This window comes from Bufo bufo, chromosome 9 (genome assembly GCF_905171765.1).
Source record: "Bufo bufo chromosome 9, aBufBuf1.1, whole genome shotgun sequence".
NCBI lineage: Eukaryota > Metazoa > Chordata > Amphibia > Anura > Bufonidae > Bufo > Bufo bufo.
Window position 1 is genome coordinate 19,746,770 of NC_053397.1, and position 20,466 is coordinate 19,767,235.

Below are 20,466 nucleotides of genomic sequence, written 5' to 3' on the forward strand. Positions count from 1 at the left end.
GCTGTGCTTCCTGCGACCACCACTAGGGGGAGCTTAGGAGCTGCCTGTATACTGTGCTATTATTGAGATCAATGTGTAAACAGTATGCAGTAAGCTCATGAGCTCCCTCTAGTGGCAGCTGCAGGCAGACAGAATTTGGATATACATTTTAGGGAAGGGGGTGTGGCTAAGTAGAGAAAGTGGAGGAACTGCTGTGCACCAAAAGCCTAGGGCACGCCCCTTGGTGCCCTGAAGCCTTAATTAGCATATTCATAAAAAATCTGTGCAATGGCATTTCTGACTTGGGTGAGGAAGGTATCGTTTTAATTAGTCCTGCCATGCAGACTGCTTGATTTGATAGGGTTGATCCTGCTGATAAGTCCTCTTTAAGCCATGCCAGAGGTATCTAGAAACATAGAAACATAGGATGTGTCGGCAGATAAGAACCATTTGGCCCATCTAGTCTGCCCAATATACTATCTGGTCTGGCAGGACTTTTCTCCCCTCTCCCTATTCAGGACACATGCATCCTTAGCCACAGTAATCAGTCGATTAGTCGATAAAGGTATCGTTTTTATCGGCAGGATCAACCCCTCCAGGCAGTGTGATTTGTATAATAGGGTTGATCCTGCTGGTGGGTCCTCTTTAAGCCACTGCTAGAGGTGTCTGGCAGTCATTTCCCCCCCCCCCCCCCCCTCTCCCTGTTCAGGACACATGCATCCTCAGCCAAGCATACATGCGTATAGGAGGGTCAGAAGCTATAGTCTGCAAGAGCATATCTACAAGGTGTGCACAGATTGCAGGGTATGCATTATTCACAAGTGGTCTTGGTGCCAGTATTAGCGCGGGGTCCCTGCTATGGATTTTGCACAGGGGCCCAGGTTACGCCTCTGACAGCCTCTGTATAGTTCCGGATCTGTATCTACAGTATGTTGTATAATTTGTTGTAAATCTGTTTTCAGTACTAACAAAAAGGGAATCCCATAAGGAAGGGAATTGCATCCAAAACTAGGAGGCGCTGATTGGGCGTCATTGGTCACCGGGTTTCGAGAAGGAAAGAGCCGCGTTAGGAAACATGCAGACATACTCCAGAGCAGATGGAACCGAGGACTGAGCGAAGACTGACACACGAGCCCCGCAGAATACATAGTAACAGGGAGCAACAATGTAAATGGATAACATAAAAAGGCAACAAACTTCAAGAGCGAAAACGAGTTCAGTGCAGTAAACCTTCATATCAGATCTGAGGTACATGACCCACGGACAGTTTTGGGTGGGGGGGGGGACAACCTAAGAACAGAACTTGGAAACCTTAAAGGAACAATATTTATCACCAAACCACAGGACAGGTGATAAATGTATGACCACTGGGGGTCTGGCTACTAAGACCCCTCCAGTCACCAGAATGGCGGTCCTCAAGTCAAGGGGAACTTTTAAACCCCCGTTTTTGTGATCGCAGCAGTTGGTCTCCCAGCGATCGTACATTTATTACCTATGCTGTGGACAGGTGATCCATCTTTTAAGTTCAACCTCTTTAAAAGGTCACTGAGTTTTGGTAAAACTTTTGATAGGTCATAGATCGGTGGGGGTCTTAGCGCTGAGAATGCATATCACACTCTCTCTCCTCGCTGCAGTCTATGGGCCTCGTTCTAGCGATCAGTGGGGGGTGTCAGCGCTAAGACCCCAAGCAAAACTTTTGCTATGTATCTATGACATATCAAAATTTTACCAAAACACAGTGACCCTTTCATTGGTCTGGGCCACCAAATACTTTACCATTAATCCTTTCACTGGCCTAGACCACCAGGGATGTACCATTCACCATTTAAAGGGGGTTTCCCATCTCAGACAATGGGGGCATAACACCATTGTCTGATAGGTAAGGGTCCCACCTCTGGGACCCACACCTACAATGAGAACAGAGCTCTGAAGGTGGTGGAGGCGCAGTCGCCCTCCATTCATTTCTATGAGGTCACCGAAAATAGCTGAGTGCTGGCTCGGCTATTTCCATTGGACCCATAGAAGTGAATGAGAGAGGTGGCCGGTCTTCACTTCTATGGGGAGAACGCTTGGTGGTGGTGGCCGGACCCGGGGACATGTGGGGTCCTCCAGCCACCACTTTCCACACTCCGTTCTCGCTATAGGTGCGGGTCCCAGCGGTGTCTCAGATAGGAATACCCCTTTAAGCACTGGCAGTTTTATTTAGGTGCTAAATATGTGCAGTATGACGTGGCAACTGTATTGCATGTTTATGCGGACACTATAGGTTAGTATTATTGGATGGTGGTATTGTATGTTGTCATCATTTGGGCACAGAATGGTGGTATTGTATGGGTACTGACTGGAAGTATTATTTGGCACTGTACAGTATGTCAGTATAAAACTTCAGATAGAGAGGAGGGGGAGGGGCATTATATGGCACCCATTAGCTTTGGCCAATAAAGGTGGCGGAGTGCTAGTACAAAGAGAGCTGTCATGAAATAATTAGCCTCTAACGATAATGAGATGACTCTGCTCATTCTGTCCCAGTCTATACGGCAAAGTTGACAAGTGAACTGCAGAAAACAGGAAGATAATAGATTCCCTTTTATTTGTAAGAGTTTTGTCTCTTCAAGTCCCATTGCTGACTGAGTATCTTACACCATTTCATTCTAGCTGCACGCCCGTGGACTCTTGCTGTTTAATATATCGAAAATGAACCCTTTGCGGTATATTTTATACATGTATTTAAACAGAAAGAGCAGGAGGGGGTGTGGGCTAATTAATCAAATCAGGCCAGACAGAAACGAGCTAAATGAAATGCATCAATTAGGTTTTCTGGCGGCCGTGACCGAAACTAAATTTCCCAGTAGATGCCGATCTCATTTAGTTTTCTTTCGGTTTGTTCATCTTCAGCTCCAGTTTATTAGAAGATATTATCTGCCGGGGTATTCTGTCCCTCACATTATACCCCAGGCCGCAATGAGGGTCTCAACCAGCTGTGATCACTACACTGAACAGCCGAGGAATGTCAGTCAGGCTCGTCACTAATCCCCTGGATATCAGTTCTCCAAGGTCTACAGCTCTGGGCCATTAGATATGACCATAAGGCCCCATAGAACATAGAATGGAGGTCCTCTCCAGAAAGACCACCATTAGCAGCCGGTAGGTTGAGGATAATTGTTATGGTCTTCAGCCCAGAACAGATGTCAAAGTGCATTCAAGTTTAGGAGGCCCATGGTGATTTGGGTAAAAAAAAATTCTAGCCCAGAATGGGATAGATGTGAGGTCCACTGCGACACCCATGGGTCTACATACTCCTGTACCTGGCCACAATTACGTTGATTCCAACCCTTTTTCCTGGGTCCAATGCCTCCTAGTCCATAGTTAGCAACAGTCCCAGAAAGGATGTGGGTCCAGCAGCTAAGGGCCATAAATAGTGAGGGGTTCATGTAAATTTACCTAAAAATGGGCATTTTTTTTTGTGTATTCCCTGGGCGTTTTAAGTATGTTTTGGAGGTGATCTAGTGAGCAGAGCTTTGAATTTTGTTGGCAACCATGCAGTTCGTAGATCGTCAACTTAGGCACATTTATCCCAGCAATATATGGATACTTCCACAAGTCGTAGATCGTCAGATTTTGCTAATTTTTTTCTTAAAAAATCAAAAAAGTGCAAAAACTATTTGTAATGTCACAAGACGGAATTTAAAACCCTGGGGCCCCCAAACTAAAATCTACCAGTTGGCCCCACGAACATGAGCCATTTACAATACTGGTGCCTTCTTATGTGGCAGAGGGGTCTTTGGGCACCCTCAGGCACCAAGACCCTAGAGGCCAACAGTCCCGAATTTGAGTGGACTGTCCCTAACTTTCAGAGGCAGTCCTGGCAAATTTGGGCTAACCGGTGCAAAAAATGGTTAGGGTCTTTGTAAGCACTGCCCATAATTGGGAGGTCCCACTTGGTTTAGGGAGGTTCCTAGGGCCGGGCTTACATACCCCGAATTTACCAAATATAATGTTGGCCAGTATGCCAGACCGTAGTGCACCCACTAAACGCTGTCCGTACTGAGAATGCCGGATTATAGGAATTTTATTGCCATTCATGTGTAATAATTGGAGTCTGGTGAAAGGGGGGAAATCATTTTAGGGCCAGGGGAACTGTATATTCAGATACACATGGTGTAGGTGTAATCTGTGGACGCAATTAGGGAAACACGATGCAATGAGAAGAGAATATAATTTATAATTATGCCGAGACACAAGCAGTGTAGGCGGCAGCACAAATACATGGTAATATTACTCTCCGATCCTCACGGCTTGTACACAGGTAATGTAATAAATCCCCTTCTATGGGGAAATAAGAAAGGAATTTACCGGGGTAATTCATAGTGCGCCGTCATGTCCTCCAGATACTGACTAATTGTGACACCGTCAATTCTACATAGCAAAAGCTCAGAAGTATAAACCTGAAGCCCTATGGCCCCCAATACAAAATCTGTAATTGGGCCCCTACCTATGGTGTGCCATTTATAATACGGATGTCTTCATAGGTGGCAGGGCCATTGGGACCCCTCAGGCAGCAGAGCCCAGGTATGACCGCCATCTCTGCATCCCGTATAGTGATACCGCTGTACCCATAGGCAAGGAATGATTGTGTTATTTCCCCAGAATAGTCCACTGTGTGCAGGAGGGATATCCTCCCTGAGAATCCAGTGTAATACTCCTGCTCCACCTGTTTCATGCTGCACAAAGGGACTCCGACCACAGCTCAGCGTCACATCCCAAGCAAAGATTATCTGCTTTCCAGGAAAAAAGGAGTATAGAATAATTGCCTGATATATACAGTAACAATTCTGTTTGGGTGGGACCACATGTAACAAGATGTAATACCGCCCCTGCTACATCCACTGAAGTAGAGGAATTCTTTGATAAAAGCAAAATATTATACTAGATACATTCTCATACATAGGAGCAGTATTATAGTAGTTATATTCTTGTACATAGGAGCAGTATTATAGTAGTTATATTCTTGTACATAGGAGCAGTATTATAGTAGTTATATTCTTGTACATAGGAGCAGTATTATAGTAGTTATATTCTTGTACATAGGAGGCAGTATTATAGTAGTTATATTCTTGTACATAGGTGGCAGTATTATAGTAGTTATATTCTTGTATATAGGAGCAGTATTATAGTAGTTATATTCTTGTACATAGGAGGCAGTATTATAGTAGTTATATTCTTGTACATAGGAGCAGTATTATAGTAGTTATATTCTTGTACATAGGAGCAGTATTATAGTAGTTATATTCTTGTACATAGGAGGCAGTATTATAGTAGTTATATTCTTGTACATAGGAGGCAGTATTATAGTAGTTATATTCTTGTACATATGAGCAGTATTATAGTAGTTATATTCTTGTACATAGGAGCAGTATTATAGTAGTTATATTCTTGTACATATGAGCAGTATTATAGTAGTTATATTCTTGTACATAGGGGCAGTATTATAGTAGTTATATTCTTGTACATATGAGCAGTATTATAGTAGTTATATTCTTGTACATAGAAGCAGTATTATAGTAGTTATATTCTTGTACACAGGAGCGGTATTATAGTAGTTATATTCTTGTACATAGGAGCAGTATTATAGTAGTTATATTCTTGTACATAGGAGCAGTATTATAGTAGTTATATTCTTGTACATAGGAGCAGTATTATAGTAGTTATATTCTTGTACATAGGAGGCAGTATTATAGTAGTTATATTCTTGTACATAGGTGGCAGTATTATAGTAGTTATATTCTTGTATATAGGAGCAGTATTATAGTAGTTATATTCTTGTACATAGGAGGCAGTATTATAGTAGTTATATTCTTAACCATATTTCTTTTTATTGAGGTAAGAAAACAAGGCCACATGCCTACATAAGACATCAGTATCATAACATTAAAAGTTACAGTAGTTATCCAGCATACAAGTCATGAGTAGACAATACTAGCGATTATCATCATCATCATCACCATAAAACAAACATCAAAAGGAGGAAAAAAGGGGAGGAGGGGGAGACAATGGGTTAGGTGGGGGAGGGGGCAGAGAAGTGAGGGAATCCTGCTCTATCATGTGAAATTCCTGTGTGATTTCCATGGGGACCATAGCTTTAGGAAACAATGGCGAGAGTTTGTTTCCCAATGCGCCAGTTCCTCAAAGCGGTAGACATGATCTACCTTGTCCGTCCACATATCTAGATTTGGTGGGGAATCAGTTTTCCACAAAAGGGGAACCAGTAATCTCGCAGCTGTGATCAGCATTGTAGGGAGATTATTCTTAGCAGGGGTTATCGTGCTATTAGGGCACCACAGTAGGATGAGTTTGGCATCTAATAGGACTTTAGTTTTGCAAACGCTATTAATCATTGATTCTATCAATTTCCAAAACGGTTGAATCTTATGGCAGAACCACCAGATGTGTGATAATGAACCGGTTTCTATGCCACACCTCCAGCACACCTCAGGTACCTCAGGATTAAGTTTGTGCAAGAATTCAGGAGTTTTGTACCATCTACTTAGTAGCTTAAAAGAATTCTCCTGAATTCTTACACAGCGACTGAAGCCATGAGAGTGGGCTAAAACAAAGGCTCTCTCTGGTTCCGTCAGGATCATAGAAAGCTCTCGCTCCCATGAAGTCACATAACCGAGCTCTGGAGGTAAAGAGGAGAGCAGTTCCTTATACATCTGGGATAATGGCCTAAGAGGAGGCCTAGGGGCCAAGACTTTCTTTTCAAGCCAGGAAGGGGAGCTATTACTAGCAAAGTTCACTACGCATAACTTAGTATCTCTCTTAAAGTCTGCTAAGTGGAAAAAAGGAGCTGACTTGATTTCGGGGCGATCCATTATTAAATCCCATTGCAAACTACCATCCGGGAGAAGGACATCCCGCAGGGACAAACCAGCGAGCCTTGACCAAATCCCGGAGGGGTTTGACACAGAAGGATGAATATAGCTCTGTAACAATTTAAGAGGCATACAGGGGTTAGGAAAGTTAAACTGCTGGGATTTGACCATTTTAGACCATTCTACTAGCATTCCTTTCCAAACCTGGGAAGAGGCGTAGTGATTGGCCGAAAAGGGCCTAACACCCCATAGAGTGAGCTGATCTTGGCTGGTGAGTAGTACAGATTCGAGCCGTGAGCAAAGAGAGTTAGATTTGTGGGTCAGGGCAGATATACATCTACATAACTGAACAGCAGTATAATATGACTTTACATCAGGCATCCCAAAGCCTCCAAATTTCTTGTCCCTTGTAAGGACAGAGTAGGCAATGCGTGGAGACTTACCATTCCAGAGGAAGCGCGTGAACACTCGGCGGACTTCTGAGAAGTATGAGTTTGGCAACCATATGGGAATGGCTTGCAGCAAATAAAGAAATTTGGGGAGAATGAAAGTTTTCAGATAGTTTTTCCTCCCTATCCACGAAACAAAAGGGAGTTTCAGATTCTGTAGGTGAGTGCGAACCTCTTGTAGGAGTGGAGCATAGTTAAGGGATGCTAGGTCTTGAATATTGGCCGAAACACGTGTTCCTAAAAATGTAATGTCTCTGGAGGCCCAGGTAAATGGGGTGGCACGTTTTAGACTATTGACTACAGATTGGGGACATGAAATATTAAGTGCCATGGATTTCCCATAATTTATTTTAAAATTGGATACAAATCCAAAATCCTCAAAAGTATTCAACAACTTGGGCAAGGCCTCTGCAGGGTTGGAGGTCATGACTAAAAGGTCATCCGCGAATGCTGCAGTAACATGGGTTTGCGGGCCAATCTGAAGGCCTTTAATAGCAGGATCTGACCTAATTTTACACAAAAGGGTCTCCATGACCAATACAAATAGTGCCGGGGAGAGGGGGCACCCCTGTCTTGTCCCGTTGGTGATGCGAAATGGTGGGGACAATGCTCCATTGACTTTGACCATGGCAGAGGGGGCCGAATAAAGGGTGTTAACAGCATTAATAAACTGGTCCGGGAGGCCAAACTTCGACAGGGTCCGCGACATAAAGAGCCAGCTGACCCTGTCGAAGGCTTTTTCCGCATCCGTACTCACCAGGACTAAAGGCTTAGAGGATCTCTTGGCCCAATTCACTAGATGTAGAAGCCGCACCGTATTCTCCGACCCCTGTCTGCCATGGACAAAACCTACTTGTTCCTCATGTACAATGTCAGGGAGGACATCCTGAAGCCTGGTAGCCAGAATTTTCGCCCACCACTTCACATCATTATTGAGTAAAGATATTGGCCTATAGTTACTGCAGCATGTTGGATCTTTGTTTTCCTTATGGAGGACAGTGATGTGCGCCATTAAGGAATGAGGAGCAAGAGACCCCCCTGTCAGAAGGTAGTTGCACAAGTTCCTGAAACGTGGGATTAACACATCCTGAAAGGATTTATAATATGCAATGGAAAATCCATCCGGTCCGGGGCTTTTGCCCGATGGGATAGACATAAGGACCTTGCGCACCTCCGAGTCTGAAATAGGCTTAGTCATGAGGGAAGTTTTTAATGGGGATACAGAGGGAAGATCCAGAGACTGCAAGAATTTGTCAGTAGCCTCGGATAAATCTCCTGGTGTAGTCCCATTAGGGGGTGGCAAATTATATAAGGCCTCATAGAAGGCACAAAATGCTTTAGCAACATCTGGAGTGGACTTATGTATTTTGCCCTTGGAGTCTTTAATAGAGGAAACAAAGGAGTCAGAGAACTGCTTCTTGGCAATTGCCGACATCAGTCTGCTTCCTCTATCCCCATGTGCATAGGCCTTAAATCGGGAACGAAGTACCAACTTTGCTGAGGTGACATTCAATAGATTTTTTAGTTTTGTTCTGGCTTCAGTTAGTTCTGCTAGGGTGCTTATAGCCTGAGATTCCTTATGGGAGGATTCTAGACGGGTTATGTTCGCCAATAAGGCGTCCAGGGCTAGTGTCCTTTGTTTTTTCAAAAAAGCTCCCAAAGCTATAAGCTCCCCCCTGAGGACCACCTTATGGGATTCCCATAGTATAGAAGGAGAAGGAGGCGACTCTGGGGTATCATTAAGCGTGAAAAATTCAGATATTGAGGCCTTAATTTTATCTGCATGTCTGGGGTCTATAATCAGGGTATCATTGAGACGCCACAAGCGCTCCCTTCTCTGTGGTCCAAACAGGGAAAAATTAACAATGACAGGGGCATGGTCGGACAATGTTATATTACCTATCCGGGCTCCAGAGACATTACGCACGTGAGAACTCGACAGGAAAATGTAATCCAATCTGTGGAAAGACAGTTTAGCATGTGAATAAAAAGTATAATCTCGGCCATTGGGGTTTAGGGCCCGCCAGACATCTAATACTTTAAGTTTCCTCAGGGAAATTTTTAATCTTCTCAGGAGCCTGTAAGATACTGAAGGTCTGCCCGCCGAGGTGTCCACCGCTGGCTCCAGGGCAACATTGAAGTCGCCCCCCAAAACTAGTAAGCCCTCAGAGAAGGAGGATAACGCATTAAGGGTCTGAACGAGCCATGGTACTTGGCCTTTATTGGGAGCGTATAAGTTAGCAAAGGTCACTGGAGATTCGCCCAGTAAACCCTTTACAAAAATGTACCTGCCCTCAGGGTCCGCTGAGATAGCTGAGTGCTTAAAGGGGAGGCATTTATGCACAGCTATACTAACCCCTCTACTGGTGGAATCATGAGTACTGTGAAACCACTGGACAAATTTCTTGGGGGGAAGTTTAGGAACTTTGCCTGTTCTGAAATGGGTCTCTTGCAAAAAGGCCACAGAGACCTTATCTTTCAGAAGGAGAGATAGAGTTTGAGACCTTTTACATGGCTCGTTCAGCCCGTGCGCGTTTAGTGAGGCGACCACTATAGAAGACATTTCTGAATACAGTGGGGGAAATAATTATTTGACCCCTCACTGATTTTGTAAGTTTGTCCAATGACAAAGAAATGAAAAGTCTCAGAACAGTATCATTTCAATGGTAGGTTTATTGTAACAGTGGCAGATAGCACATCAAAAGGAAAATCGAAAAAATAACTTTAAATAAAAGATAGCAACTGATTTGCATTTCATTGAGTGAAATAAGTATTTGAACCCCTACCAACCATTAAGAGTTCTGGCTCCCACAGAGTGGTTAGACACTTCTACTCAATTAGTCACCCTCATTAAGGACACCTGTCTTAACTAGTCACCTGTATAAAAGACACCTGTCCACAGAATCAATCAATCAAGCAGACTCCAAACTCTCCAACATGGGAAAGACCAAAGAGCTGTCCAAGGATGTCAGAGACAAAATTGTAGACCTGCACAAGGCTGGAATGGGCTACAAAACCATTAGCAAGAAGCTGGGAGAGAAGGTGACAACTGTTGGTGCGATTGTTCGAAAATGGAAGGAGCACAAAATGACCATCAATCGACCTCGCTCTGGGGCTCCACGCAAGATCTCACCTCGTGGGGTGTCAATGGTTCTGAGAAAGGTGAAAAAGCATCCTAGAACTACACGGGAGGAGTTAGTTAATGACCTCAAATTAGCAGGGACCACAGTCACCAAGAAAACCATTGGAAACACATTACACCGCAATGGATTAAAATCCTGCAGGGCTCGCAAGGTCCCCCTGCTCAGGAAGGCACATGTGCAGGCCCGTCTGAAGTTTGCCAATGAACACCTGAATGATTCAGAGAGTGACTGGGAGAAGGTGCTGTGGTCTGATGAGACCAAAATAGAGCTCTTTGGCATTAACTCAACTCGCTGTGTTTGGAGGAAGAAAAATGCTGCCTATGACCCCCAAAACACCGTCCCCACCGTCAAGCATGGGGGTGGAAACATTTTGCTTTGGGGGTGTTTTTCTGCTAAGGGCACAGGACAACTTATTCGCATAAACGGGAAAATGGACGGAGCCATGTATCGTGAAATCCTGAGCGACAACCTCCTTCCCTCTGCCAGGAAACTGAAAATGAGTCGTGGATGGGTGTTCCAGCACGACAATGACCCAAAACATACAGCAAAGGCAACAAAGGAGTGGCTCAAGAAGAAGCACATTAAGGTCATGGAGTGGCCTAGTCAGTCTCCGGACCTTAATCCAATCGAAAACCTATGGAGGGAGCTCAAGCTCAGAGTTGCACAGAGACAGCCTCGAAACCTTAGGGATTTAGAGATGATCTGCAAAGAGGAGTGGACCAACATTCCTCCTAAAATGTGCGCAAACTTGGTCATCAATTACAAGAAACGTTTGACCTCTGTGCTTGCAAACAAGGGTTTTTCCACCAAGTATTAAGTCTTTTTTTGTTAGAGGGTTCAAATACTTATTTCAATCAATGAAATGCAAATCAGTTGCTATCTTTTATTTAAAGTTATTTTTTCGATTTTCCTTTTGATGTGCTATCTGCCACTGTTACAATAAACCTACCATTGAAATGATACTGTTCTGAGACTTTTCATTTCTTTGTCATTGGACAAACTTACAAAATCAGTGAGGGGTCAAATAATTATTTCCCCCACTGTACATTCAGGTGAGTAAATGCATAATACATCCATGGAAGTATGGAAGAGCACACAGATGATATGAGCAGGAGAAGGGAAAAAAGGTAGGGGAAGTACAAAAGAACAAAAAATGAGTAAGAGAACATTAAACATGTCAAGTTGACAAGTGAGTAACTCAGACTAGATACCCGTCCGAGGAGGGTTAGGCACTCTACCTATCACCAGCCAAGACAGGATTGGACTGGCGAGGGGGCAAGTAAAGCACCTGTGGTCTAAACAAAAGAGACCAAAAATAGAAAAAGTGTCCAGCATCTTAATCCGTCCGGTCATCACCCTGCAATGAGGAACGAAGTGTAATACTCTAGAGGTAGTATCCTTTAGCGACATAGACAAGGTGCAAAAACATTCAGATATGACACAATAATAAGCCCAATTAAAAGGTAGGCCATAAAAATAAAACCGTAAAAATGCTGAAAACATAGAAAATGTAAAGAGGCTAAGTCTGCCTTTAGAACCTGTATATCGTAGAGGTGAGCAACAGTCATCTCCATTTCTGGGGAGGTGGAAATATCAGCAAGGAATGCTTCTAAGTGCTTCTAATCAGGTGGGATCTCTGTCAATCCTGCTGCGGCCCGAGCGATCCGTCTTGCCTGTAGACGCCGTCTGCCATGCGGATACACGAGGTGGTGTGGGAAGAGCGCCATCTTGGTCAGCTGGCAGCCATGAGGGAATTTCCACCGGAGGAACGTCCAGAGACCGCCAGACAGAATCCAGGTCTGCAGGTGAACGCACGGTGAGTAGCTTGCCATTTCTGGAAATTGCCAACCCAAAGGGGTATAGCCAGCGGAATGGGGTCGAGGTTTTCCTTAGGATTTCCAGGAGAGGTCTGAGGAGACGTCTTTTGGTCAGAGTGGATGGCGCAATGTCCTGGAACATCTGAATCGGGGTATTTTCATACTCCAACACTTCCATCTCTCGTTGCCTTTTTAGGAGGGCCGCGGTGTCTACATAGCTCAGTAGGCCGCAAATTACGTCACGTGGTGGTTCTTGTGGTTTAGGCCTAGGGCGCAGCGCCCTGTGTATGCGCTCCACCACGATCCCCTCCGCTCTGTCTGGCCCAAGCATTTTGGAGAACAGCTCACGCGCCACAGTCGGTAAGGCCTCCGTCGCAATCGACTCAGGTAGGCCGCGTATGCGTATGTTGCGCCGGCGACTCCGGTTCTCCTGGTCTTCTAGTTTTAGGAAGGCCTCATTCAGTAGGGCTTTGTGGGATGCCAATACTTCTGATGCTTTGCCTTGATAGGCTATAATGGCGTCCTGCGTGCCCTCTAGCGTGACCACTCTCTGGCCTAGGTGCTTCATATCGTCTTTGATGTCCGCCAGATCTTGTTTAAGAGGTGTAAGGGCCGATTCAAGGACCCGGCGGAGGGTCCGTTCTGATAAAGGCGGGTCTCTGGGCCTCCTGTCTGAAACATCAGAGCCGCTACCCGCATCAGATAGCTCTCCTGCGTCAGAGTCCTGGGCAATAGCCGCCGCCATATTGGCGCCTTTCTGCGCGGCAGCTCTCGGTGCTTTTCGTAGGAACTTCTCCATCTCAGGCTGTCTGGAGCGCAGTGGGGTAGACTCTGAGCTTCCTCTGTTCTTTTCTCTGCCAGGTTTCCCCATAATCAAGCAAATTATAGGCTTATATAGGGCAAATGGGCCGGAATGCTGGAGGAGCTCAAGCTCGTGCGGCCATTCAGCAGCGTGGCTAGGCTCCGCCCCTATAGTAGTTATATTCTTGTACATAGGAGCAGTATTATAGTAGTTATATTCTTGTACATAGGAGCAGTATTATAGTAGTTATATTCTTGTACATAGGAGGCAGTATTATAGTAGTTATATTCTTGTACATAGGAGGCAGTATTATAGTAGTTATATTCTTGTACATATGAGCAGTATTATAGTAGTTATATTCTTGTACATAGGAGCAGTATTATAGTAGTTATATTCTTGTACATATGAGCAGTATTATAGTAGTTATATTCTTGTACATAGGGGCAGTATTATAGTAGTTATATTCTTGTACATATGAGCAGTATTATAGTAGTTATATTCTTGTACATAGAAGCAGTATTATAGTAGTTATATTCTTGTACACAGGAGCGGTATTATAGTAGTTATATTCTTGTACATAGGAGGCAGTATTATAGTAGTTATATTCTTGTACATAGGAGGCAGTATTATAGTAGTTATATTCTTGTACATAGGAGGCAGTATTATAGTAGTTATATTCTTGTACATAGGAGCAGTATTGTAGTAGTTATATTCCTGTACATAGGAGGCAGTATTATAGTAGTTATATTCTTGTACATAGGAGCAGTATTATAGTAGTTATATTCTTGTACATAGGAGCAGTATTATAGTAGTTATATTCTTGTACTTAGGAGGCAGTATTATAGTAGTTATATTCTTGTACATAGGAGCAGTATTATAGTAGTTATATTCTTGTACATAGGAGCAGTATTATAGTAGTTATATTCTTGTACATAGGAGCAGTATTATAGTAGTTATATTCTTGTACATAGGAGCAGTATTATAGTAGTTATATTCTTGTACATAGGAGGCAGTATTATAGTAGTTATATTCTTGTACATAGGAGCAGTATTATAGTAGTTATATTCTTGTACATAGGAGCAGTATTATAGTAGTTATATTCTTGTACATAGTAGCAGGATTATAGTAGTTATATTCTTGTACATAGGGGCAGTATTATAGTAGTTATATTCTTGTACATAGGAGCAGTATTATAGTAGTTATATTCTTGTACATAGTAGCAGGATTATAGTAGTTATATTCTTGTACATAGGAGCAGTATTATAGTAGTTATATTCTTGTACATAGGAGCAGTATTATAGTAGTTATATTCTTGTACATAGGAGCAGTATTATAGTAGTTATATTCTTGTACATAGGAGCAGTATTATAGTAGTTATATTCTTGTACATAGGAGGCAGTATTATAGTAGTTATATTCTTGTACATAGGAGCAGTATTATAGTAGTTATATTCTTGTACATAGGAGCAGTATTATAGTAGTTATATTCTTGTACATAGTAGCAGGATTATAGTAGTTATATTCTTGTACATAGGAGCAGTATTATAGTAGTTATATTCTTGTACATAGGAGCAGTATTATAGTAGTTATATTCTTGTACATAGGAGGCAGCATTATAGTAGTTATATTCTTGTACATAGGAGGCAGTATTATAGTAGTTATATTCCTGTACATAGGAGCAGTATCATAGTAGTTATATTCTTGTACATAGGAGCAGTATTATAGTAGTTATATTCTTGTACATAGGAGCAGTATTATAGTAGATATATTCTTGTACATAAGAGCAGTATTATAGTAGTTATATTCTTGTACATAGGAGGCAGTATTATAGTAGTTATATTCTTGTATATAGGAGGCAGTATTATAGTAGTTATATACTTGTACATAGGAGCAGTATTATAGTAGTTATATTCTTGTACATAGGAGGCAGTATTATAGTAGTTATATTCTTGTACATAGGAGCAGTATTATATTAGTTATATTCTTGTACATAGGAGCAGTATTATATTAGTTATATTCTTGTACATAGGAGCAGTATTATAGTAGTTATATTCTTGTACATAGGAGCAGTATTATAGTAGTTATATTATTGTACATAGGAGGCAGTAATATAGTAGTTATATTCTTGTACATAGGAGCAGTATTATAGTAGTTATATTCTTGTACATAGGAGGCAGTATTATAGTAGTTATATTCTTGTACATAGGAGGCAGTATTATAGTAGTTATATTCTTGTACATAGGAGGCAGTATTATAGTAGTTATATTCTTGTACATAGGAGCAGTATTATAGTAGTTATATTATTGTACATAGGAGGCAGTATTATAGTAGTTTTATTCTTGTACATAGGGGCAGTATTATAGTAGTTATATTCTTGTACATAGTAGCAGGATTATAGTGGTTATATTTGTGTACATAGGAGGCAGTATTATAGCAATTACTGTATATAAATAGTTATATACATATATGTATTATTATTATTTAAAGGGAGTCTGTCACAACATTTTGACATTATAGACCGCTTACATAGCGCTGTAGCATAACTGTAGATGATTCAAATGGTACCTATGTTGTGTTCTTGTGAAGTTCACCCGAGGCAAAAACGGACTTTTATTAGTATGTAAATGAGGGCTCGCAAGTGCCCAGGGGCGGCGTTCACTTGGTTGGAGCCCAGGCTGCTCTGCCTCTTTTGCTCATATCCCCGCCCCAGCCTCTGCCTCTGCCCGCCCTTCTCTTCTCTTGCGTCCTCCTTCTCTCCAAGCGAGATCCCGCGCCTGCGCTCTCCAGCAGCTCGGCTTTCCTCCTCTTCTCCTGCGCGCCTCTGGTCCGCCTCCTTGCCACTTTTTTCACGCCATTGGCTGGCACATGCGCAGTAGCTACAGTGATGCCGTGCCCACAATGGGCATCGCAGTGCGCATGCCCCGGCCCAGCGAGGGAGAGTGCAGGCGCGGGATCTCGCTTGGAGAGAAGGAGGACCCAAGAGAAGAGAAGGGCGGGCAGAGGCAGAGGCAGAGGCTGGGGCGGGGATATGAGCAAAAGAGGCAGAGCAGCCTGGGCTCCAACCAAGTGAACGCCGCCCCTGGGCACTTGCGAGCCCTCATTTACATACTAATAAAAGTCCGTTTTTGCCTCGGGTGAACTTCACAAGAACACAACAAAGGTACCATTTGAATCATCTACAGTTATGCTACAGCGCTATGTAAGCGGTCTATAATGTCAAAATGTGGTGACAGACTCCCTTTAAAACAAGGATCCATATTGGTGGATTTGAAAGCATAGGATAATTCATGGATGCCCAATTGCCAAACCAGAATGAACCCATAAACTCATTCACCTCAACGTACAGTCTTTTTTGGAAGTGAAACACTTCATTTACTGACTCTTAGGTCTCTTGTCCCCCGTGGCCGTTTTGCGGCCCGCATACGGCGGGTCCGCAATACACGGGACACTGGCCGTGTGCATTCCGCATCACGGATGCTGACCCATTCACTTGAATGGGTCCGCAACTCCGGATATGCGGTGCGGAACGGAAGCACTACGGAGTGCTTTCGTGGGGTTCCGTTCCGTGCTTCCATTCCATAGGACAAGTTCTATCTTTTTGCGGAACAGACGGATCGCGGACCCCATTCAACTGAATGGGGTCGCGATCCGCATACGGCTGACCCACGGTCGATGCCCGTGCATTGTGGACCGCAATTTGCAGGCCGTAGCATGGGCACGGCCAGCACACGTTCTTTTGCAAGAGGCCTAACTCTTCATTGTATGAGGACATGGATCCCTGGTGCTCATGCTCTTCTGGAGCCCGGGACTGTGCAGACACAACAACCTCCTCGTCTTACAGGGAAACCAACCACACACATTTTACCGTCAGGCTAATGATTAAGGCTTGTGACTGCCACCTTCTAGTTTAGAAATTCCTCCCAGGTTGAGACGATGCCATGCACTGACATTGCTCTACCACGTGTGGATTGCCCTGTTCTATGGATAGGAAAACTCAAAATCTGAAATGAAAATACTGTATACAGAAGCTGTTTTGATGAAACGCAGCCTACCCTTTTGTGTATTCAGCTCCATTCATGTCCATGGTTTGTATCAGGTATAGCAGCTCTGTTTCATTCATTTAAAGGGGTTGTGACTTTGGGGGGGGGGGGGGGGGGGGCGTTGGTAATCCCCCCTCTCCCTCCGATTTGACAGACCTGTGAAGGGAAGTCTACTTCTACTTACCTGCTTCCCAGTGCTGGGTCCTCACTCCTTCTCTTCCCATCCATTGCTGCTCCACTACACTGCCAGGATGTCAACTTCTATTTTGACTCTGCTGCAGCCAATTGCTGGCCATAGTGGTGACCTGCTCCACTTGCGGCATGTCAAATGATCACGTGACTCAAGAAGAGCGGGTCACACCAGCGGCCAGCAATTGTCTGCAGCAGCATGGGTCACCTCTGTCGCCAGCGATTGGCTTCAGCAGCGTCAAAATGGAAGTTGATATCCTGACAGTGCAGTGGAGCAGCCGAGGTTGGGGAAAGAAGGAGCGGAGGAAGCAGGTAAGTAGGCTTCCCTTTGCAGGTCTGCCAAAGAGGGGGGGTGTTGTCAAGCCTCCTGCTCACAAAGGTGCGCAACCCTTTCAAGTGCTGCAATACCAGACATGGCCATGAACAAGGGTGGCGCTGTTTCTGGAAAAAAAATATGGCAATGTTTGCTTATCTCATACAACCCCTCAAAGCAAAAGAAAAAGACTTCATCACTCACCTCGGTCCATTCTTTGTTCCCAACCCCCTGGACGTATAAGACGACCACTGGAAAAGAAGAGGAAGGTTAGTGGGTACTGGACCGGTTACAGGAGGAGACATACTTAGAACTTGGTCTGTGCCGCAGAAAAATATCTTTATGGTCTTAGGCACCCCCCTTCCCCCCAGGTGCCGTTGAGATCCGGGATCTGAATATTCGCGAAGCCTAATCTCTGGCTTCATTATCCCAGTGGCTATAATTTTATACTTATATGTAATACTATGTCAATCAGGATCCATCACGGAGACAGGATATGTATTCTGAAAGCATCCGCTTCTTCTGTATAGCTTTGTGTGAGACTGACAACTTCCACCGTAATAGACTGATCATAAAAGGTTAGTGAATTTTCCAATACGCTTAATTTTTTAATAGATCACTTTTTTTTCAAGAGCTTTGCTTGCAGTCAATGAATGGAAACATTCAAATAGTAAATGCAGCTGCAATACAAAGCTCTGTTACAATGTGTCAGTCTAGGAAGCTCTGTGTAAGCTAAACACAGCTGCAGTAAGGATCTGTTACAATGTGTCAGTCTAGGAAATTCCCTGTAAGCTAAATGTAGCTGCAGTCCAGATCTGGGTTACAATATATCAGGGTAAGAAATTGTGATCCAAACACAGTTGCAATACAGATCTCTGTTACAATGTGTCAGTCTCGGAAATTATCTGTCAGCCATATGCAGCTGCAGTACAAATCTTTGTTACAATGGGTCAGTCTAAGGCCTCTTTCACACGGGCGTCATGTTTTTTGCCCGGATAGGGTGCGTTGTGGGAAAATGCACGATTTTTCTGCGCGAGTGCAAAACATTGTAATGCGTTTTGCACGCGCGTGAGAATGTTTGGTACCCAAACCAGAACCCGGACTTCTTCACAGAAGTTCGGGTTTGGGTTAGGTGTTGTGTAGATTGTATTATTTTCCCTTATAACATGGTTATAAGAGAAAATAATAGCATTCTTAATACAGAATATATAGTACAATAGGGCTGGAGGGGTTAAAAAAAATAAAAAATTATTTAACTCACCTTAATCCACTTGTTCGCGCAGCCCAGCTTCTCTTCTGTCTTCTTTCTTCAGGGCCTGGGTAAAGGACCTGTGGTGACGTCACTGCGCTCATCACATGATCCATCACATGATCTTTTACCATGGTGATGGGTCATGTGACGGACCATGTGATGAGCGCAGTCACGTCATCACAGGTCCTTTACCCAGGTCCTGAAGAAAGAAGACAGAAGAGCAGCCGGCTGCGCGAACAAGTGGATTAAGGTGAGCTAAATTATTTTTAAAAAAAATTAACCCCTCCAGCCCTATTGTACTATGCATTCTGTATTAAGAATGCTATTATTTTCCCTTATAACCATGTTATAAGGGAAAATAATAATGATCGGGTCTCCATCCCGATTGTCTCCTAGCAACCGTGCGTGAAAATCGCACCGCATCCGCACTTGCTTGCGGATGCTTGCGATTTTCACGCAGCCCCATTTACTTCTATGGGGCCTGCGTTGCGTGCAAAACGCACAAAATAGAGCTTTCTGCGATTTTCACGCCACGCACAAGTGATGCGTGAAAATCACCGCTCATGTGCACAGCCCCATAGAAATTAATGGGTCCGGATTCAGTGCGGGTGCAAGGCGTTCGCCTCACGCATCGCACCCGCGCGGAAAACTCGCCCGTGTGAAAGGGGCCTAAGTGTTTCAGTCTAGGAAATTCCCTTTGAGCTAAACACAGCTGCAGTACAAATCTTAGTTAGGCCTCTTTCACACGAACGCTGTGCGCTCCGTGGGCGTATTGTGGACCGCATTTGCGGATACGCAATACACGGGCACCGTTCCGTGTGCAACAGAATCTCACATTTTTATTTAGTGTGGCCCACTGTATGGAAAGCGCAGTCTCCTGTGCTTTCTGATACAGTAAAAAAAAAAGGCATGCCGAATCTTTTGGTCTCTGTCTTGTGAATTGGGTCCTATGGCTACACTCGGCATATGTGCCAGGAGCTTCATCATGGCATACGCCAAACCTGTTCACATAACACGATGTGAACAGAAGAGCTCAAAGCTACATATGTTTGTACACAACCTGCAGTTGTACGAAGGTGGGACTAGATCTGTAGAGGTTTCCATTCACTAACACCAGTGATCTAGAAAATGTTGAGGTTCGTTATTCTACAATAACTAGGTTTTATTTACATAAGCCTGGAAATCTCCTGTCTCATTACAGACTCGAGCTGCTAATTTCTCCCCTCCATGCTTTACACTGCCAGGTTGTTCTGTTTAAGCTCAGGGTGTGACTAACATAAAGCAGATCAGCCAGCACTTACCTGGATCAGACTTGGAGAATGTATCCATGTCCAGTAGATTCCTACAAAACGATAAAATATGTTAAAATCTACCATTAGGAGTCTTAAAGGGCATCTGTCAGCAGTTTTGTACCTATGACACTGGCTGACCTGTTACATGTGCTCTTGGCAGCTGAAGGCATCTGTGTTGGTCCCATGTTCCTATGTGTCCGCATTGCTGAGAAAAATGATGTTTTAATATATGCAAATTAGCCTCTAGGAGCAACGGGGGCGTTTCCATTACACCTAGAGGCTGAGCTCTCTCTGCAACTGCCGCGCCCTCTGCACTTTG

At 43.8% G+C, this 20,466-nt stretch overlaps 1 protein-coding gene across 1 annotated transcript in view; it reads right to left on the minus strand.

The window, feature by feature from the left end:
- LOC120979761 (copine-8-like) overlaps positions 1–20,466 on the minus strand; it is a 212,485-nt gene that overhangs the window by 145,372 nt on the left and 46,647 nt on the right. The window contains exons 2-3 of the mRNA XM_040408717.1: positions 20,157–20,197; positions 17,808–17,854 (exon numbers count right to left, since the gene is read on the minus strand). Coding sequence (XP_040264651.1) covers positions 17,808–17,854; positions 20,157–20,197 — 88 coding nt within the window. The remainder of the gene's footprint in view (positions 1–17,807; positions 17,855–20,156; positions 20,198–20,466) is intronic.